This window comes from Phyllosticta citribraziliensis, assembly GCF_038025025.1.
Source record: "Phyllosticta citribraziliensis strain CPC 17464 chromosome Unknown J3D65scaffold_3, whole genome shotgun sequence".
Classification (NCBI taxonomy): domain Eukaryota; kingdom Fungi; phylum Ascomycota; class Dothideomycetes; order Botryosphaeriales; family Phyllostictaceae; genus Phyllosticta; species Phyllosticta citribraziliensis.
The window spans coordinates 2,089,120-2,108,702 of record NW_027117340.1 but is presented as its reverse complement, the minus strand read 5'-3'; the positions used below and the strand labels follow the sequence as shown (position 1 = coordinate 2,108,702).

Genomic DNA, 19,583 nt, shown 5'->3' with positions numbered 1-19,583 from the left:
GGCCGGGGGGATGGCCGAGAAGTGAAGGCAGAGGGTTGCATCATAGGGCCAGGACCTGTTTTTCCGTCGAAGCAGTGGTGGTAACTGACACAATGCATGCAAACTGACCTCCACTGTGACGTCGTAGCGCGTGGCTTGTGCGAGTCAACTGGGTTGAGCAAAGTAGCGCCGGGTGTGTTTGCGTCTCTGGTCCGCCCACGTCGTGGCATGAATGGAGGTCGAGTGGAGGCTCAGCAGGTCCAGCTCCAGGTCCAGCACCAGCATGGCTGGCGGCACGGTAATGGCCAAACGGGAGCGGGCGGGCGGTGACCGGGAGAGAGAGCGAGAGAGAGCGGAAGAGCAGACCGAAGCAATGAAGAGAGAGGAGCGCATCGCATGCCCCCTGTGATGACGCTGACCTTAGGAAGGTGCTGTGGCCGGAGGTGGTGACGCCGACGGGGCATTCCGCAGAGGCAGATGCAATTTGCCCGTTTCCCACTCTTTTTTCCCCCATGGCAAATAAAGAATGCCATGGTCCTTCTCGGCGCAGCCATTCGGAGCGCGTTCCGGCGCACTGCCATTCGAGTTTCCCCCCCCCCCCCCCCTCTCTCCCTCAGTCCGTGGTGGGTTGGGTGTGCAGGCGCCTGCCCTGCCCTGCCCTGCCCTGCCCTGCCCTGCCCTGCCCTGCCCACCACCTCACTGGACTGCCCTCTCTCTTTCTCTCTCTCTCCCCCCTCAGGTCGCCTCACCCCTCGCCCACCTGTCCGCCCGACTTGTTTTTCCATTTGTTGCTCCCACGCTTCCCCAGGCCAGGCTCTTGCGTTCGTCACTCACCCCAGTCATCGCAAAACTTCCGTCGCCAGCCCTCTTCTCGTCCTCGACCAAGCCCCCAGTCTTGGCGTCCTCTACCACCACACACCACCCCTCCGCTTCATCTGACGATATTTGCCGCCACATCGTCTTTGGCGTTGCTTCGTCCTTTGGCTGTGCTCGAGCCTTGCTTGCGCCGTCGACTCGTCCACGCTTCTCCTCCAGTACCAGTAGATTAGCCCCTCGAGAAAAAATTTCTTCAACAAACACCCATCTTGTACCCTGAGACGCGTCGCAAGACTCTTGCTGAACGTGGTCCTGCAAAGCTTCTTCTGTTCCTCCGTCTGTCTCTCAACGACTCGGCCGCTGCTGTGTACTTCGAACGGCGCGTTGATGCGCTCGACTCGACTACTGCATCTTTGATCTCCACCTCTTTCTCTCCGCAATGGCCGGCGACCTCGACAATCTCGATGATTTTCCCTTCGACGCCGTACCACCAGGCCCCGACGACGGCAGTCTTCTCACGTCCTTTTCCTCGCCTGCATTGATGGCTCTGCCATCGTCTCTGCCACCCCAACAACCCCAAGACGTCGTTCCCTTGTCCACGGGGACACTCAGCCCAGAGCTGCAAACGGTGCATCCTCAAGCTCTTTTCACCCCGCAAGGCATGGCCTGGCCTGCACCTGACCCCAGGGACAGCTATCTTCATCTGCGCGCTTCGTCTTCATCTGCTTCATCTGCTCCAACTCCCCAAGCTCTTGCCATTCAAGGAGGCGGAACCCATTCCACGTTCGACGGGAGGGAGAGGTCACTTCCTGCCCGCTCTTCGTCTTCAGCTGCTCCGCTTCCCCTACACCATGGCACTGCTCGGGAGAAGCACGGTCAATACACCCCTGACAGCGACAACACTCCCAAGAGGGACACTCAGCCAAGGAGGCTGCGGAGTCACACCACCGGGGGCCAGAGCAATAGTCCAGACCAGATTCAGCGTGGCAACGGCATGAACAGAAAGAGAGAGGCCTCGTCGGAGGGTAAATCCAGTACCAGCTCCCCAAGGACACGCTCAAGGAAGAATTCGACGGTCGAGCCCTCCGAAGACTTGGATGCCGACGAACAGCTGAAGCGGGAGCACTTCCTAGAGCGCAACCGTATGGCAGCACACAAGTGTCGGCAGAAGAAGAAGGAGTGGGTGGTTTCCTTGGACGAAAGGTGCAGAGCATTGCAGGCAGACAACACAATTTTGCACGCCCGAAGGACCGCTCTTCTAAGCGAACTCTTTGACCTCAAAAACGCTGCATTCGCACATTCCGACTGTCGATACGGTCCAATCGATAGGTTTATCGAAGTCGAAGCTTCAAAAGTCTGTGCTCGTGTCAACAGCCTCGGACCAGAAGGCGGCGGCGGCACTCCTAACATGGGCAACCAGTCGAAGTCGATCACGGTCGAAGCGGACCCAACGAAGGTTGGTCGGAGCAACCTATTGAGGCCTCCGCGATGAAGAAGGAAAAGTCCGAATAGTGCATCTGTGGTCGCTGGGTGTTCCGGTGTTTGTCTCTTTTCTCTCCCTCTTCTATACCACTTCGCTTTCGTTTTCCTTCTTCCACATCATGGCTCTTCAAATCATGGCTCTTCAAATCATGGCTCTTCCCCTCCTTTCCACATGAGTCCTTCCTCATGAATTCAAGACTAAAAAGAAAGACACCAATGGAGAAAGAGAAGAAGAAGAGAGAGAAAAAAAAAAGAAAAGTCTTTTGATGGGGCGGACCAGAGTTCGTTGTAGCCAGCCAAAAGGCGGAGAGGTAGCGGAGGATGGCTATCAATCATATCAGCTACTCGACAGAATCATGGGAGGGGTAGGCATCGAGGGTTTTTGAAATTCCCTTTGACGCCGCGGGCTCGGTCCTGTCAATTAAGAATCAAAGAGCTTGGCTTTTGCAGACCAGTGCCACAGGCTCCCTCGTGAAGAGCAACAAGTACAACTTTTTCAGGCACGCGACGCTAAAAGACCAGCAGTTTTAAATGAGCGAAGGGAACCAGGCGGTACATATCGCGGACACGGGGCGATCCACCGGCTGTTGGACCCAGTCGACGTCAGCAGCGCAAAGACGCCAAGTTTCCTTGCTGCAGATCCGGGAATGCACAAACAGCTGGACCAAACGGGTGGCGTTTGAGTGGCGCTCGGGCGGAGTGTTGTCCAACTGGGGCTGCGGCTCTTGTCCTTGCAGGCCGGCAATGACCTCATACATGCCCAATCTCATTAGCCTTCCGGTTTCCAAGGCCAATGCGAGAGACCGGGATGGCATTCAGACCTGGGGAACATCGTGGACCGTCAAGCTCGTCGCCCGTAGGGCCCACGGGAGCCCTCAAAGAAGAAGATCAGGCACGAGTCGACGGTGTTCGAAGAAAGAAAAAAGCGCCGGCGGTTTTGGGTCCTCTCCTGGGTGCCACTAGCCAACAGCGGCGCCTGTAGACGGACCCGACCCCACCACACCACAGGGCGTGAGCAAGGTCCCAACCATCGCGAGTCCAACGCCAGCTTCATTTGCGTTTGCAGAGAGCATGAGGGCGCCGTTGGCTGGAAGACAACAGGGGTGGGGGGCCGTCGTCGACGCGGACAAGCAGCAGCGCAAGTCGTCTCCACGCCCACTTGCTTATATTAATTAAACTAGGCCAAACTGGCCGTCCGCGCTGCCATCGAGATCTCGATGAACTGGGCAAAATTGTTGCCGCACGTGACTGTTGTTGAGAATTGCGGGCCCGGAAGTTACTCGCCTCCAGCCGCTTGGCTAGTTCTGGACTCCTGAGCAGCGTTCGTAGATTCTCTTTGCTGCAGTTGCGTGCGAATCCATGTCTCACCTTAGCAACGAGGCACATGTTCTTGAACTCCTGCTGTGGGATGAGAGGGTCTCGTCACGAAGCCGAGTCAGCCGTCGCCGTGTGGGATGGGCTGCGACATGAAGGCACCACTTGACTCTCTTTCCTCCGGCACGGCGTGAAAATCATCAGCTCCTTTACCTGACGTGATGAGAAATGAGAGCTCCACTGGCCCTGCACTGTCCGCACGCGCGATGCTTTGCAAAGATGGTGGAGCGGTTGTTTCATTAGCCAACATCCACTTAATAGTGTACATGGAACTCAACAACGCCTCTGCTATGCACACCATGGCTGCCAACGTCCTCTGGGTTGACGTCGTTGCGGGATACTGGCCGCGCGAGATCTCCAAGCGTGAAGATCAGGATGGGGCGGCCCTTTCTAATCCCTCCCTCGACGTCAGAGTGTCACAATGCTGGCGCACAGCCGTTGCGTTTCCTACACGAGTTGTCCACCTTTGAGGCAACGGGCCTGCTCTACATGACAGAGCATTTCGGTCATTGTTGCGTCGAAGCGTATGCCGACATCATTCCGGCCAAGGCAACATGCTCTTCTCAGGGGACGGGCTCTCTCCAAGCCGTCTTCTTCAGGAGAGTTCCTCCGTCTTCACAACCATCGACGCGTGGGTCTCAACAGCTAACCGACATGTGGGTGGATTGATTCACAAGTGGTATGTATTAGAGTTCATCTTCCATCATTTGGCAGTCATACTGAACGCATCAGGTGGGTTGAGGCCCCTGTGCCACTGCAGGCCCTGAAAGATAGACGCTGGACGAGACGACCCACCAAGACCTGCAACCTCACATGAAGACGCCCCCATCCTCTTGAACCTCCAAGCCGACCTTGCCAACGACCCTGCTGGCCTCGACTGCCTGGTGTGCCCGCACGATGCCGTCGACCGTCAACGGCATCGTCTCGCGCAGGTGGCTCACAATCCTGCCCTCGTCGACCCAGGACGCCAAGCGCCGCAGAATCTCGCCGTGGCTCTCGACGTCGACGCCGTACCACGGCTTGGTTCCCAGCAGCTCCCACACAAATGTCAGGCACTTTGCCATCCACTGGGCGCCATACATGTTGAGCTCCTTGGTCTGGACGATGCTGCAAACCTTGCCAAAGGGCGCGCAGATGGCCGCTGCGGCATCCATGTACTGCTCAGTACGGTAGGTGATGAATACGTACTTGATCGGCATGGGCAGGGCCAGCGCTTCGACCTGCGGCGGCAACGGTTCGCGGTGGTTGATAACGTGCGACGCGCCCATGGAGCGGCTGAACTCTGTCGTCTCGGGCCGTGACGCTGTCGTTACGACGACGGGGAGCCGGAGAATGCGCCGGGCTATTTGCGTGGCGACTGACCCAACGCCTGGAAACACATGGAAAGATGCGTGAGCGGTCCATTTGTGTGGCAATCTGGGTATGGCAACAGATGGGCGCAGCGCGTTGGGTGCGACACGGTCGGGGTCGTCGTTCTGCGGCCTCGCCGTCGCACTTCACGTCGTCCAAAGGTACAGGTACAACGGGGACAAAAGGAGAAGCAAAATAACTTACCGCCAGCCCCGTTAACGATCAAGACGCCCGCCTCCTCGCCCTCTGCTATGCCCATCCGCTCCACCAGCGCCTCCCACGCCGTAATCCACGTCAACGGCAGCGCCGCCGCCTGCGCCCACGACAAGCTCCGCGGCTTGCGCGCGACGCTGCGCGCGTCGACGAGCTGCCACTGCGCATTGGCGCCCTGGCGCACGGGCGAGCTCGAGTAAAAGACGTCGTCGCCGACTCGCCAGCCCTTCTTGGCCGCCTCGTCGCCTACCTCGTCCACCACGCCCGCCCCGTCGAAGCCCAGCACGTGGTTCGGCGGCTTTGGCGCGCGGTCAAAGTACGCGAGGGCGTTTTTCTGCGGCGTCTTGTCGTCCGGGCCAGGGGTATACGCGGTCGTTTGGTAGTCGTCGTATGTCCCGGCGCGCACCTTGGTGTCGACCGGGTTGACGCTCGTGGCGTGCACGCGGACGAGCAGGTCGTGCCCGCTGGCTGTCGGCTTGGGCAGCGTCGTGCTGTGGAAGACGGTTGCGTCGCCGTGGCGGGAGAGCGCGATGGCGCGCATGGTCTGCGATGGGGCGGCCATTGACGCTGTTTGGTGAAAATATAGAGACTGGAGGCTGCTGGAGGACAAGTTGGGTTGTTTGGATGGTGTGCGGAAAGCAGTAGGTTCCGATTAGACGTAGACAGGTAGGTAGGCCAATGAGGCGTTTGAGCAAGTCGAATATTCTAAACAAGTAATGTCCCTATTTTCCTTCCCAAGACCTAGTCTTATATCTCATTCACCAAAATCGAAACTCTCATGGGTGCCGACTCGGCCTACACGCAATACAACCTTGGGGTTCGATTGATTTGTGAACATGGTCAATAGATCTGAACAGCGGAGAGACGCTGTGGTGGTGGTGACGTCTCTTCTTGGTAAGCTTCCCCGCATCGTCACATCCGTTGGTGTGTGATGTGATATTGACGGGATTGGTGGACTGGGATGGGATATGCGCGTCACTGCGGACAGGGGAGGGGTCAGGGGCGTGAAGATCTGATGGGGTTGTTGTGTGCCACTGTTAGGGTCGGGTTGACGTCATGAGATTGGTGTGAGTGCAAGGAACCGCTGCGTCTGCTCTATGTCCGGTGAAGCCATTATTGTGAGATGCTTTTATTCCCGGGACGCCGGTAAAGACTCCTAAACTAGACAAAGAAAATTGGGGAGAAAACGGAAAGCAGGATACAATTTTGTAGACTAAATGGAGATGGAAGAAGCTCATGAAGGTTTGCTTTTTCGGCGTCAGCTGGAGAGGAAGAATTCATCCAGCGCCTTCCACGACATTTGCCCTCCGCTCCCTCACCATCGCCTACTCACTCGCTCCTCTTCCCGACTGACCGCTCCTCCAACCAATCCATTTCCGTGCCTTATGCCCTCGCGCGAGATGCATCGTCGGAAAAGTCTCGGCCCATTCCTTTGCCTCTGCCGCGGCCCGCGTGGCATGGCATCCGTCTTTCCCGCATCTGGTTGGTCGCCTTGCCACAACGCCCATTCTCGAAAGGGCAACGAAGCTAGGACTGAGGGTGTGGCGGTAGGACGGGCCGGTCCGCTAGAGGTCCGTCGTCTGGGATGGCTGGTCCTCTCGCTCTGGACGCATGTCTTGGGATTTCGATTTTTTGTGGTCGCTCTCCTGCCCTTGAGACCTCGAAAAATTGAAAGCAAACTCCAGTCCCCTCGAAAGCACCCTACGTAGGAAACCGAACCACGAGAGAAAAAAAGAGAGAGAGAGAGAAAGAGAGAGAGAGAGGAAGAGAAAGGTAGCACACTCGAACACCGGGAAAGCAACGTCCTAGCTGCTCTCAACCAAAGCCTCACAACGGTCCAAGCCGCCTTAGCAAATCAACGCAACCTGCAAATATTGCTATTGCCTCGGCAGTACAGCTGACTCTCCGACGATTCCTTTGATTCCTTTGACGCCTGGAATTCCCGCCTGAGCTGTCTGACCTCGCATGCCTGGCGAGATTGTTCGGCTTCCAGCTGAGAAATTTTGATCGCTTGTTCCGTGTTGGTGACGTTTTGCTGCTCCTGCGCGGAACGCAGCTTCTCGACTTCAGCGCGGAGATCGGCATCCTCTGGTGGTCTCTTGGAGACGACAGCAGCAGCTTGCCCGTAGCCCGCTTCGTGCGGAGCCGTCAATGGAGGAAACTTCAGCGGACGGCCGAGTTTCCTTTTCTCGATCTTCACTGGGATGCCATCGTCTTGAAGAGCAATCTCCTTTCTAGGACGATCGCGTTTCCTTTTTTCGGTCTTGACTCCGGTGTGACATTCTTGGAGGGCAGTTGCCTGAGCCTGGCATACGCTCTGCTCCTTCCTGGGACGCCCGCGTTTACGCTTCAGGCTCACTGGAGGAGACTGGACGTCGTCGCTGGAAGGTAGATGTCCGGTTTCGCTCTCGTCGCGGTAAGACGCGTCGTCGTCTTCCAAGAGCAACTGAGGATGTACGGGTTCGCTTTCGTCGCGGAAAGACGCGTCGTCGTCTTTCAACAGCAACTGAGGATTTACGGTTTCGCTTTCATCGCGGAAAGGTACGTCGTCATCGTTCGACAGCAACTGAGTACGTTGCTCGCCCTGGTCTTGAAGTTCACGGGACAATTCGTTGTCCTCGCTGCCGAAATCCGTTGTACTCGCCATCCCGTCACGTCGACGCGAGACCGACGATGGAGGCTGAAAGCGGAGGACGAGTCAGTGTCTTCTGCAGTGCGGGGGAAAACGCGGTGCATTACTTTCGTTCTCGACACAGTGCTTGCAGCTTTTCGCACTGCTCGTATGCTAACGAGTGCCGGCAAAAATTAGAGATGAAAGAAGTGAGCTGTGAAAAGCGAAAGGGCGGAGGTACGTGTGTCGATATACCATTGCAACCGGACTATCCGATTGGCTGGCCAAGAACAGATCTGGACAAACGCCAGATTTTCACCTTACATTCACAATCTAGCAAGAGGACGGTTACAGAATCAAGCAGCCTTGATCAGGCAAACCATCAAACGAAAAGTTATTTGATTTGGTGAAAGGAGCCCTGAGCGCCAAGTCAGTACGGGACTACTAAACTGCATTCCACTTACCACAATTTCTCTCCATATCTCCAAGATGTCAATGTTCATCCAGCATTGATCTTCCTCTCTTGACACCGCCGTCAAATTCCTTCAGCTCACAATGATTGTACAATTCATCGCTGTCCTAGTTGGCCTCCATTTTCACCTGATACATTTCAAGTTCAGGAAAATCCAACCCTTCTTCACAAATCATTTTCCCGATTCTTCTGAAGTACGAATACCGTCCACTTCCGAGGCCCTCCTTAATTTTGGCAAGGAAGTCGTCCTTTTCCTGGCTAGCATTCTCCATGAGCACTTCATCGTACATTTGTTCAACGCTGTAAAGCAGCTCTTCCTGAATCTTAGCCTCGAGCGCCACATTCTTCTCGTCGTCATTCTTCGAAATCTTGGTGCCCTTCAGCTCTTCCCTGAGGCTGTTGATCTGCTGCGTCTGCTCTGAATTGTGCGAATTTCTGCTCCTGGTTTTGGATCGCTTCGTCCTGCCGCTCATTATCGGCGCGCAGTCTCTCGACTTCTGTGCGCAGCAAGTCTGGGCGTTCTGCCAGCCACTTGATGATCGTGGATGGACCGCACGAGATGTTGCGTTGACCATCTGCAAACAACGTCAGTGCGGTTGGAAACGACAGTGGATGGAAGACAATGCTGCCTGACTTCCGGAAGTTCCTCCTGCAGGCACCGTCTGCCTGTTTTGTTTTGGTTGGCGTTTGCGGACACCTTTCTTCCTCCCCTTGGTCGAGGTCGCCACTTCTTGAATGTCGTCTCCGTCTGATATTATCACACATGTACTCGCGTACTCGTCTGCAGGAGGCGTCCAAGGGTTAATAAGGCGTCTGTGGTACTCCTGGGCCGAAGCCATGGCCCCCAATCGACATTCTGGCGGCCTGTTTTGTTCTTGCCATGATGAAAATCCACCAAGCAACGCGCAGATCACATGCAGATATTCAAGAACTTTGAAAGGCTTCTTCGACCAGGTTTGATTTATGACTCCAGCGAGGAAGACAGAGGGAGCAAGAAAATCTACATAGGATAATGTCAAGCTGGAGTGTTTAAAGAAACACCCCGCAGGCTGCCGGACAAGTCCGGTCGATCGGGGACAAGGAGATTCACCGATAGAACGAATAACTACTAGGTCGGGGATAGACTCGTATTGTGACTGTAATGACTGACTGAGGTGGGATGCTTAGTGTAAGGTGTAGCTAGCTGAGTCGAGCCGAATTTGTAGCCCGCGCTTAGTCACTTCCTAAAAGAGTAAATATTACTGCCCCAACAACACTACTCAGTATCGCGAGGCGCCGGCAGAACTGGAAATAAAAGCAGTATGGGGGTTTTTTTTTTGAATTTTTGAAAACCAGAGGGATGCCGGCATCAATGTACTGTATGCCCTGCAGCCGGAGTATCCGATTGGCTGGCCAAGATGAAATCTAGAAAGTGGGACACTTCAACTTACTTTCTCAACCTGGCGAGGACATGAGTTGCTACATCAACTAACACTCGATCAGTGAAGCTTTCAATGTAGGAGTCAATGGATTCGATACAAAGAGCAACAACACCAAAGTAACATTGGAATGAAAGACCAGATTTTCAAAAGGCGCCAACCGAAAGAGAGGAAATAATGTCTTCTCCTCTATCTCCAACGCTTCCAAGACGGCTTGTTCAACTCTGCAAACCTCCCGTGGATTTTCGAGAAAGCAGCGTCCAGCACTGCCTTTCCGCATTCGACGCTATGAAGAAGTCCTTCCGGCATACAACGGTTTACCATCAAGACAACCAAATCGCACAGTCCCTTGTCGCCCCTAGTCCTCTTACCTAGCGCAATGCTCCAATTCCAGGATAGACGAAGCCCTGCTCACACACCATCGTCCCCAGTTTGAGGAAATTCGCATACCAATCGTTCCCGAGGCATTTCCTAATCTCGGCGAGAAAATCTTCCTTCTCCTTCCCCTGGGCCGTGCCTGTGCCGAGTTGCTGCCTCGTCTGATCCACATTGTAGAGCAACTTGGCCAGCGACTCGGAAATCGGCACCATCAGGTGGTGACAGGCTGGGTTACTAGGCCGACGCGCAGTCGCCGATAAGTCCCTGTGATCCGCAATACTCTGGAGCGTTATTGAAGAACAGTATCGCGTTCTGCCGCATTCTCGGGTGGGTGCGGCGGCTCTTCCATCGACTTGTTGGCTTTCTCGTCCGCTTTCCGGACGAGGTGTTGGTAGAATTGCTCGGAGCTCTTCTCTTGCTCTTCGATGTCGGATTGCTCTGATCGCTGCTCTTGATTTTGGCCACGTATTTACCGCAGCTCGATGTCCAGTCTTTCTATTTTCGATATCTAGCAGCTCTGGTCGCTGTTGCAGCAGTGCGATGTATTTGTTTGCATTGCGCATGCGTTGGTCACCTACTTGGCCGTTTTCAGCAAAATCGCTTGGCAGCGGAGTTTTGGATTGACAAGAGATGTTGCTCTTTGAAGTGATACCTTCTGAGACTTGCTGTTTTGCTTCTGAGTGTCGCTTGCGAGCGCTGTTCCTCGCCTTGGTCGAGGCTGTGGGGCCTTGACACTCTCGCCTGTATCAGAAATTGCAACTCATGTTCTCACGGCCCCGTCTTCATGAGTTGCCAGAGAGTAAACGCACTGTTCCCGAATTCCCGCCTCGTAGCTTGTCTAGTAGTTGGTGGCGTGATGGAAGTCCACAAGATGATTGATGACTCCTCACAGTTGTCAAGGAATTGGATCAAGTTGGTTCAGCAACAGAGAAATGTGGGAAGCTGCGGTTTTTTGTATGTTTCCAGCGACGAGGAAAGCATCGACACCCCCCCAAGAGAAAAGGAAATTCAAGAGTTGACCCCGAAGTTAGAAGTCATGGGGAGTTGAGACATATCCCGCAAATCACTGGCCGCTGACCAGTCTGATTGGTCACTGACACCATCAAAGTCAGTAACCTTGAAATGAAGTCTACTCCGGGAGCGAGGGAGCGGAATACCGTATTAATGACAGGCAAACTGCACGACTGGATGTTTGTCGCGACGGTCTCAATGACTTGCAGAGTCACGTATCCTATTCTGCGTCGTGAAAAGATTCCTAGGGCTTTGGTCGAGAGACAGATCTAACTACCATTCAACCTGCAATTTGTGATCCCCAGTGAAGACAATCTGTGAATCCCGTCGAAACTGAACTTGACCTTGAAGAAAAATCCAATTTGAGGCCAGAACTTCTCAAAGTCCGTGTGGCACCGCCAATCCTTTTCCTGCTGGAATGTGCCCACATCGAGGCTAGGAGTACTCCTGCTGTGTCATCCTTTTCCCCCACTCCAGCATAGAGTTGTACCGTCCATCTCCAAGTTCCGACTTGATACCTTCCAGAAAGTCATCCTGCTCCGTAGAGTCGATTTGGTCGTACATCTGGTCGACAGCGAATAGCAGCCTTGCTGCCACACTCCTTGTTACGTTCGCGTAGAGGCCTTCGTGCTCTACCTGTCTCCTGAGCTTTTCGCACTCCTCATCCTTCTCTTGCAGTTCACCTTGAGCAGTGTCCTTCTCCTTTTTCGCTGCCGCTATCTCAGCTTGGAGCTGATTGCATTGATCGGTCTTTCCTTGAACGACATTCTCCAATTCATTGCACTTTGCGCTTCTCTCGTTCAATTGGCTTGTTGTCTTGTTTTTGTCTTCCTTAGACATGTCCAAAGCCCTGATGAGAGCCTTGGCTTTTCCGGAAGTCTCCTTCAACTCAGAGTCCAGGTTGGATCTTTCGCCTTCGAGCTGCTGATTTTGGGTCTCAAGCGAGCGGATCGAATCGTTAAGGCCCGCGACTTGCAATCGCTGAATGGATAGTTCAGCCTCAACTCTATGGAGCTTTGATTTTGAAAGTTGTAACTCGGTCGCTCGTTTGTCATTCTCTCTCTTGAGCCTTTTGTTCGTCTCTCGGAGCTCCGGCGACTCCGCCAGCCTTTTCAGAACGGATGTCGGTTCCTGTCATCCTTAGTCACCTTTCTGGGAAAGACAGCAAAGATTGCCCAACCTTGTTCTTGGTTGGGGTTTTCGGCAAGCTTCCTCCGTCCAGTCGATGGCCTTTCCCGGCGGTTGAAAAATTCGCGATCTTTACGGTCTCTGTATTTGTCTCCTTGTGGTACGTCGTTGTTGTTTCCAAAAGTGTGCAGGTGGACCCATTGGAATTGGTATTCAAATTGGTGTTCGTAGCTGTGTCCGGGATGCCCATCACGACAGCGCTTTGGCCTTTATTGCCCGATGACTTGTCCGAATCCTTTGCATTCTTTTCCTCCATCAGTCTTTGGGCAACTTCGGCGGCCAGCGGCAGTTCGTGCCGTCCACGCGAGGCTGTCAGGCTACTATCAACGAGATAGCCTCTGGAATCGAAATTTCGGACGTAGAACTGTATGAATTCTTCTTTTAGTTGTCCGGGCCCTGCTCTGCCTCTGTTGTATTTCTGCAAAACGGATCGAGCATCATCTTCGCTCAAAACTCGGTACCTTGGCCAATCCGAATCAGTGAACTTTTTTGTGGATCCGCGTTTGGGTATTGGCCCTGTGAAAAGTGCCCATACCGCCGGAGGGATGTCTTCCTGGCCATGTGGTACAGGCGAGGTTCCAAGTGTAGGTTCCATCTTGAGTGACGAACTGTGTGGTCTCTTTGGTAAAGTGTCGAGAGCTGAGAAACAGAAATTCAGTTGTAGGTATTGAGAGTTTATACCCTAGGCGGAATAATCGAGACTTGGTTTCTGGACCAGTCTCGAATTGGCCCCGCAAGATGCCAGTGTCCCCGATTGGATACCAACTCAGCCATCGTGGAAGTCTGAACCGGCTACTGACTTTGCTTCTGTTGTTTCAGAAGCGGGCTGGACACGTTCATGAACTAAGATAACAACGAGTCTGGTCAGTCGTCCAATGATATCTCAAAGGGTTCGCCGTGTTCCGAATCTGAATCGACTGTACCATTTGCTTGATGAGGGGTTCTTTTCGAGACATGTGATAACAACAGTAATAGTTGGGGTTTATTGTAATGCGCAAGCTCAAGGCCAATAAATGAGCTATGCACTTGATTTGTCAGTATCAAAGGGTCGCTTTAATGGTCAGGTTTGGAAGGTGGTGTGCGTTTGGTGAAAGCTTGGCTCGATTATGACTCAATATCTGGCCAGGACGAAGCTTAACACCACGGAAGCAGTCTGTGCCAAGTCACAGTCGCGCGAAACTGCAGAATCAACTTGGGAGCCTCCCAAAACACCCACTGGTCGAATTGCGTTGTTTTGACCATCATACTGTGCCGCAAGATGGCGACTAGTCAACCCCGCGAGAAGAGTAACGATATCGCTGCTCACAAGAACGGGGAGCTGGAAATGGACCAGAGCTATCTGATGGATTTGCGGGAGCAGTCCGCTCGGGTGTCTGTCGGGACAGACTCTGCAAGCTTTCGGAGCAGAGCATTTATGCTTAGTCGCGGTCGCAAAATAAGATTTGTCCGACCATTGAAGGTTCCGCCACAGGTGCGGAAGCGCTGTAGGTATTCCAAGTGATTCCAAAGCGGCGGCGACCCTCGTCTTACCGTGCACAAGCTGACGGTGGTGTCAGACAGGGGACTGCGGGCTCTCCTGCTGATATTCGTGCCGATTGAAGATGCTTCATCAAATAAGCTTTTGTCGTGACGAATTCCAGTGCTGATAAAGGTAGGTCCGGGTGGAGCCAATGTCTGCGTTGTTCGTGGTCAAGGAAGCTGGGGCTCAAGCTCAAGCTCAAGCTGTAGCTCAAGGATCTTCTCTTCGGCGTCGGCTAGCTTGGCTCGTAGCTGCTCGTTTTCCAGGCATAGGAGGGTGTTGGCTTGCTTGGTCTCATTCCGCTCGCTCATGAGCCTGTGGATCATGCTCTGGACCTAGGAATGCTTCTAGTCAGTGCTTGATCGACAGTGAGTGTGCAATCTCGCAAGCCTGACATGCCTTTCCCCGGCCGTCATGACCGATTTGGCGTACTTTGGCAACTTTCGCATGCTGGCCACGATGCAGGGTAGCCTTGGGCAGCGAATGCATTAGTCTCTGCACAGCCGTCTGACATGGTGGATCTTGGGTGGTTTCAAGACAGACTGGACACTTTGATAGCAGTCTCCTGAGCAATCTGAGAAGCTGGATTGGAGGGTGCAATGCCAGTGGGCGTCTGTGAAGGGGAGTTGTACAGACGGGCGTGGTGGTGAGCCAAGCTGAGGTGCCGTCCCGCAAGAGGAGCACGGGCACCCGACAGCTCACCTCGCCTCCATCACATACCCAGACAGGCAGGTAGAGAGGACCACACCTGACACTTGACCATCTCAAACGCCAGGCGGCAGTCGCGGTCCGCATCCCGTGACGTCAGAGGTTCTTGAAACAGACCACTCGACGTTTTTGTTTCCGCGGCGCCCGCTTCGTGCCCGAGACAACACACACAACGTGGACATCATCCGCCACCCTCTGCCTACTGCACTCGGTACCTTAGCCAGCCATCCTTGTTGGTGCTCACCACTGTCCAAGGTTTGTCAACAGGTAAAGCCATTGTACTCACCCTCTTCACAATTCCTCCCAGATGGCCGCTGCTCACTCCTCTTGGAACTCTCTCTTCAATGACGCGTAAACAGGATTAAACTTACCGATACGACGAAAATGTCTTATCCTCAACACCCGCCTCCCCACTACCAACGTCCTCGCGGCATGTCTGTCCCAACAACGGGTCCGCACGCTGCCAATCTTCCTCCACCACCACCTGGACCTCCACCCAGTCGCCGCCGCAGCAGCAACCAGACAATCTATCCACCGCCTTGGAGTGGCCATCCTGCCCCTGCGCATGCCCAGTACCCAGGATACCATCATCCGCAGACTCACGCTCCTCTACCTGGCCCTCCGCCTGGCCCTCCGCCTCAACATCACCCAGGACACCATCACAGCCACTCACACTCTGCCCATCACCATAGCCGCGGCTATAGCGTCCCTAGCATGCCACCTGGTCCGCCTCCGTCGACTCAGCAACACGGAATGCGGCCTCGACGCCAGAGCGTTCAGAGTGGCCCGCCGCCCACAACCACGGTCCCTCCGCACCACGCCTTTCCACAATCCATTCTGAAGACGTCACCTCCCAGCACCAAGCGCGTGCATTTTGCGGAGAGCGTCGAGGCCCGCAAAAAGGAGAATTCGGAACGGAGCAGGAGCGCCGAGAGCAAAGGCGACAAACGCAGATCGAGCAACTTGGGAGACTTTCACGTCATGATGATTGACGCCCTGGACAAGTTTGAAAACATGGACGTTCCAACGGAGCAGGAGCTTGCGCGCCGCCTGTACAGCCTCGCCTCGACGCATGACGAGAGTCGAATGCGAAATGCGATCGACGAGCTTTCGAGGATTGGTGCTTACAAGACTGGCACGGCTCTCTTGCAGCTGCTGATTGAGGAGTTTCGCTCGGCGTGCGAGGGCGAGATTGCAGAGTAAACGACACCCGCCCACGCACCCACACCGCCTGTCTCTACCCGCTCGCTGATGCTGACGCGCTTCCAGTGCCGACAAGCGCAAGTGAGGCGACGACTAGAATCTCGACCTAGGCCAACTTGGATAATGACGGAAAGAAAGTGTTAGGTCCGTCACACCAATTCAGCTTTTTGCGCTGCCCTGGGGCTAACAACGAGCAGATGCCCAAAGCCCGTCCCAGCGACGGCCCATTGTATACCCAGATTACGACTTGAAATGAGCAGGACACTCACATGCGGATGAAGTTATGAAAGTCAAATGATGGCGATGTGAGAGGAGCCACCACAATTCGTGTACACTATACCCGACCATCTGCTGATCCAGATCGAAACAATGGACAAATTTTGACAAACCGGGCTTCCAAGCTCTTGCTCAGCGTGTCTAGACCGCGTGCGTCGCCTCACTTACCCCGTCAGCAGACTGACAGAAAATTATGCCGCCCGGGCGGAAGCAGAAAAGACGAGCGCGGCTCCAAAGGAAGCGCGCCGCCGAGCGGGACATACGAGGGCGCGTCGTTGCGCGACGTCGACCATTGCCACGGCTCAGGCCCGCACCCTGGCCAGTCGCAAGACAGCTCGCCTCTTTTTCCCCGTCTCCCCGCCTCCAGAGATCGCGCGTCCCCACTCCCTGCTGCAGCGGGGCGGGGCGCGTCGTTTTACCGCATACGTTGACCTCCAACGGCGAAGGAGGAAAAAAATATTCTTTGCAGCGAGAAGCGCACAGCAGCAGTCGTCCGCCCAGCGCGTAGCCGTCTGCCTCCTGACCGAGCATCGGTCACCGACCGCTTCACGACCCAACCAACTCTATCCAATGCACCAAGCACAAGCGCGGGGAATTATTTGCGCGTCTTGCGCCCAAAAATGGCCAAGGCATGGTGACTACGGTTGGGCAGCCGTGGGGTCGGGTCTTGGTCAGGTCAGGACCTTCGCGTAGGCACAGTCTCGAAGCTCGCTCGCTGGCCGCCAAGACGGACGGGGATCACCTTGCCGCTTGGTTCCAGGTGCTTGGATGGGCTGGGCGGCGGGATGCATGAAAGAAGGAGAGGGAGGGGCAGCTCGAAATTAATGCCGGGATGCCAGTTTGCCGCATCGTCACTGCAGCAGTTGTGGCGATGCCGTTGGACATGCTACGGCCGGCCTTCTGGAAATCCGGAAAAGCGGCAGACATAGGATGATGAGCTTCGCATCACCTGTTGTTTTTCCACGGTCTTGCGGTGCCGCGGGGCTGCTGACATGGAGGCGTGTGGAGAAGAGGGGAGCTGGGGGAGCTTCCTCCGCTTCGCTTCTCGTCGCTCCCACCTTCTGTGCATGCGGCGCAGCACAGTCCAGTCCAGCACAGCCAGCCAGCCAGCCAGCACGCCCGTCCCAGTCTCGTGAGTACCACGACGCGCATCCAGGGTGCCGCTTCGGTGGTGTGTAATTTTGGAGGGCGCGCGCGTGAGCTGATTCCAGCCTGGCTGTGCTGGCTGGTAGGTTGCGCGCGAGGAAGGTCTGGCGGGCTCAACAATTCTGCCTGCTTTGCTGATCTCCAAGTGTCGTGCTCGCTCTGCTTAAATTTCCGTCGTGTAGTCGCTGATGGTCGCGCCCTACTCTTCTCTCCGTGTAGCTTTTCCTCCAGTCAATCGCCAACTGCGAGCATGTCAGGTATGTTTGGCAGCGGGCGGGTAAACAGCTTGTAGCTTCCAACCCACCACTTCACCTAACCTACCCCGCTCCCCTCTCTCCGCGCGCCCCACCTGCGCGTACATTACCCTTTGCATTCCGCCTCTTGACTGGTGCACATTCGACCCAATCTGCCACTACGAGCTCCAATCGATCAGGAAGACACTTTCTTCTTTGCAATGGCTAACGCTGCGCCAGCAAAGCACTTTGTCCACGATCCGACGCACCTTGTCAACCGCGCCTTGGAGGCGGCGACGCACACGAATCCCTCCGTTGCGCTCGACGCCGAGAACAAAATCGTGTACCTGCGGCCATCGGCCAACTCCCAGGCCGCCCCTCGTGTCTCAATCGTCTCTGGCGGAGGCGCCGGCCACGAGCCTTCGTTTGCGGGTTTTGTCGGCGATGGCTTTTTGGCAGCCGCGGTCTCCGGGACCATCTTTGCGAGCCCGAATGCAGAGCAGATTCGACGATGTATCCTGAGGCGCGTCCCTCGGGGCAAGGGCGTCTTGGTGGTCGTGATGAATTACACCGTGAGTGCGCCCGGGACGAATTGTTGCGCGTACAAGGAACCTAACGGTATTTTGCGCAGGGCGACGTTCTGAACTTCGGCATGGCTGTCGAGAAGGCGCGCGCAAGCGGTATCGATGCCGAGATGGTCGTAGTCGCTGACGACGTGGGCGTGGGTCGCCAACAGGGCGGCAAGGTCGGACGTCGAGGCATCGCTGGAACGGTCTTGGTCCAGAAGATTGCGGGCGCGCTGGCAGCACAAGGAGCGTCCCTACAACAAGTAGCAGACGTTGCCCGGCTCGTGTGTGCAAATTTGGCATCCATCGGTGCATCCTTGGCTCACGTCCACGTCCCTGGTCGCGCTCTTACTGGACCAACCGATGAAGATCTGAAGGATTCCGAGGTCGAGATTGGCATGGGCATCCACAATGAGGCTGGGTCGGAGCGTCGCGAGGTTGATCTGCCGGCGCTTGTCAAAAATATGCTGACCAAGTTACTTGATCCCTCGGACAAGGATCGCAGCTTTATCAACATCAATGGCCAACAGGACAAGACTGTGCTGCTGGTGAATAACCTGGGCGGCGTGAGCCCGCTTGAACTGGGAGGCGTTGTTGCGGAAGTCGTTGAACAGTTGGACAAGGACTGGAAGATCAAGCCCGAAAGAGTGCTTTCGGGAACCTTCATGACCAGTTTGAACGGCCTCGGCTTCTCCGTGTCGCTGCTCAAGGTTGCAGACACCGGTCTGGGTGCAGGGAAAAGCTTGCTTGAGCTGTTGGATGCACCGGCAGAGGCAGTGGGCTGGGCCAATGCCGTTCGAACCAAGACGTGGCAGGAGCGCCCTGATCGAACTCTTGATCTGGACGTAACTGGAGATGACGCGGTGCAATCAAGCAATCTGGAGCGTGAGTATTTCAGCATAGACTTTGGGTCTCAAAATCTAACGGAAACTCTAGTCGACCCGGCGCTGGCACAAAAGGCGCTCGAAGCAGGTCTCAAGCAAGTCATTGCTGCGGAGCCCGAGGTCACAAAATACGACACAATCGTTGGGGATGGCGATTGTGGCATTGGGTTGCGAAGAGGTGCTGAAGGTCAGATCCCGTCTCGCCCCGGACACAACATCTGCTAATTCTCGTCAGCTCTCTTGACAATGCTCAAGGAAATAGAGACGCCGAAAGACGCGGCAGTCCTGGTCAACAACATCACCCAAGTGGTCGAAAAGGAGATGGATGGAACTTCTGGTGCAATTTACGCTATCTTCCTCAATGCGCTTTCGCACGGTCTTCGGATACAGTCTGCCAAGTCACCGACGGCGGCCACAGCGCAAAACTGGGCCAAGGCACTTGAGACGTCCGTCGAAGCTCTATCCAAGTACACGCCTGCTAGACCGGGAGACCGCACTTTGGTGGATGCACTCTATCCTTTTGTCGAGACAATGGCCAAGACTGGGGACGTCAAGTCAGCGGCGCAGGCGGCGGAGGTCGGAGCCAAAGGTACAAAGGGAATGAAGGCAAGTTTGGGGCGGACGGTCTACGTTGGGACCGAAGGATGGCAAGAGGTCCCAGATCCTGGTGCGCACGGATTGAGCCAGTTCTTGAGTGGTCTGGCGAGTGTGTTTGGAGGCTCAAGGGGCGAACTGCCACATATTTAGAATCCACCA

The 19,583-nt window shown here is 55.2% G+C and overlaps 10 protein-coding genes across 10 annotated transcripts; 5 read left to right on the top strand and 5 right to left on the bottom strand.

Annotated features, from left to right (window-relative positions):
* Window positions 1-357: 357 nt before the first annotated feature.
* J3D65DRAFT_269082 (uncharacterized protein) lies at window positions 358-1,155 on the top strand. Its single transcript, XM_066794942.1, has one exon. The coding sequence runs from the start codon at window positions 506-508 to the stop codon at window positions 1,073-1,075; it is 570 nt and encodes a 189-aa protein (XP_066658083.1). The 5' UTR covers window positions 358-505; the 3' UTR covers window positions 1,076-1,155.
* Window positions 1,156-2,548, top strand: J3D65DRAFT_269095 (uncharacterized protein). The gene is made up of 2 exons (XM_066794943.1): window positions 1,156-2,149; window positions 2,216-2,548. The coding sequence occupies exons 1-2, from the start codon at window positions 1,235-1,237 to the stop codon at window positions 2,285-2,287; spliced, it is 987 nt and encodes a 328-aa protein (XP_066658082.1). The 5' UTR covers window positions 1,156-1,234; the 3' UTR covers window positions 2,288-2,548.
* A 1,499-nt stretch (window positions 2,549-4,047) lies between these two features.
* Window positions 4,048-6,160, bottom strand: J3D65DRAFT_617633 (chaperonin 10-like protein). The gene is made up of 2 exons (XM_066799570.1): window positions 5,206-6,160; window positions 4,048-5,020 (listed from the first exon to the last, which is right to left on the bottom strand). The coding sequence occupies exons 1-2, from the start codon at window positions 5,774-5,776 to the stop codon at window positions 4,461-4,463; spliced, it is 1,131 nt and encodes a 376-aa protein (XP_066658081.1). The 5' UTR covers window positions 5,777-6,160; the 3' UTR covers window positions 4,048-4,460.
* Window positions 6,161-6,190: 30 nt separating this feature from the next.
* J3D65DRAFT_269052 (uncharacterized protein) lies at window positions 6,191-6,996 on the top strand. The gene has a single exon (XM_066794941.1). It carries the CDS (start codon window positions 6,432-6,434, stop codon window positions 6,921-6,923), a length of 492 nt encoding a protein of 163 aa, XP_066658080.1. The 5' UTR covers window positions 6,191-6,431; the 3' UTR covers window positions 6,924-6,996.
* Window positions 6,997-7,069: 73 nt separating this feature from the next.
* On the bottom strand, window positions 7,070-7,861 carry J3D65DRAFT_601232 (uncharacterized protein; the record flags this gene model as incomplete). The annotated part of the gene is made up of 1 exon (XM_066798023.1): window positions 7,070-7,861. The coding sequence occupies one exon, from the start codon at window positions 7,859-7,861 to the stop codon at window positions 7,070-7,072; it is 792 nt and encodes a 263-aa protein (XP_066658079.1).
* A 543-nt stretch (window positions 7,862-8,404) lies between these two features.
* J3D65DRAFT_675313 (uncharacterized protein) lies at window positions 8,405-8,943 on the bottom strand (the record flags this gene model as incomplete). The annotated part of the gene is made up of 2 exons (XM_066803570.1): window positions 8,932-8,943; window positions 8,405-8,872 (listed from the first exon to the last, which is right to left on the bottom strand). The coding sequence occupies exon 2, from the start codon at window positions 8,870-8,872 to the stop codon at window positions 8,405-8,407; it is 468 nt and encodes a 155-aa protein (XP_066658078.1). The 5' UTR covers window positions 8,932-8,943.
* Window positions 8,944-11,327: 2,384 nt separating this feature from the next.
* Window positions 11,328-13,215, bottom strand: J3D65DRAFT_617628 (uncharacterized protein). Its single transcript, XM_066799569.1, has 4 exons — window positions 13,059-13,215; window positions 12,778-12,845; window positions 12,285-12,745; window positions 11,328-12,235 (listed from the first exon to the last, which is right to left on the bottom strand). The coding sequence occupies exons 1-4, from the start codon at window positions 13,064-13,066 to the stop codon at window positions 11,540-11,542; spliced, it is 1,233 nt and encodes a 410-aa protein (XP_066658077.1). The 5' UTR covers window positions 13,067-13,215; the 3' UTR covers window positions 11,328-11,539.
* A 672-nt stretch (window positions 13,216-13,887) lies between these two features.
* J3D65DRAFT_268864 (uncharacterized protein) lies at window positions 13,888-14,754 on the bottom strand. The gene is made up of 2 exons (XM_066794940.1): window positions 14,211-14,754; window positions 13,888-14,146 (listed from the first exon to the last, which is right to left on the bottom strand). The coding sequence occupies exons 1-2, from the start codon at window positions 14,604-14,606 to the stop codon at window positions 13,982-13,984; spliced, it is 561 nt and encodes a 186-aa protein (XP_066658076.1). The 5' UTR covers window positions 14,607-14,754; the 3' UTR covers window positions 13,888-13,981.
* Window positions 14,531-16,110, top strand: J3D65DRAFT_617627 (uncharacterized protein). Its single transcript, XM_066799568.1, has 3 exons — window positions 14,531-15,718; window positions 15,789-15,866; window positions 15,920-16,110. Exons 1-2 carry the CDS (start codon window positions 14,904-14,906, stop codon window positions 15,805-15,807), a joined length of 834 nt encoding a protein of 277 aa, XP_066658075.1. The 5' UTR covers window positions 14,531-14,903; the 3' UTR covers window positions 15,808-15,866; window positions 15,920-16,110.
* Window positions 16,111-17,598: 1,488 nt separating this feature from the next.
* On the top strand, window positions 17,599-19,574 carry J3D65DRAFT_601228 (Dak1 domain-containing protein; the record flags this gene model as incomplete). Its single annotated transcript, XM_066798022.1, has 3 exons — window positions 17,599-17,949; window positions 18,009-19,014; window positions 19,063-19,574. The coding sequence occupies 3 exons, from the start codon at window positions 17,599-17,601 to the stop codon at window positions 19,572-19,574; spliced, it is 1,869 nt and encodes a 622-aa protein (XP_066658074.1).
* Window positions 19,575-19,583: the final 9 nt, after the last annotated feature.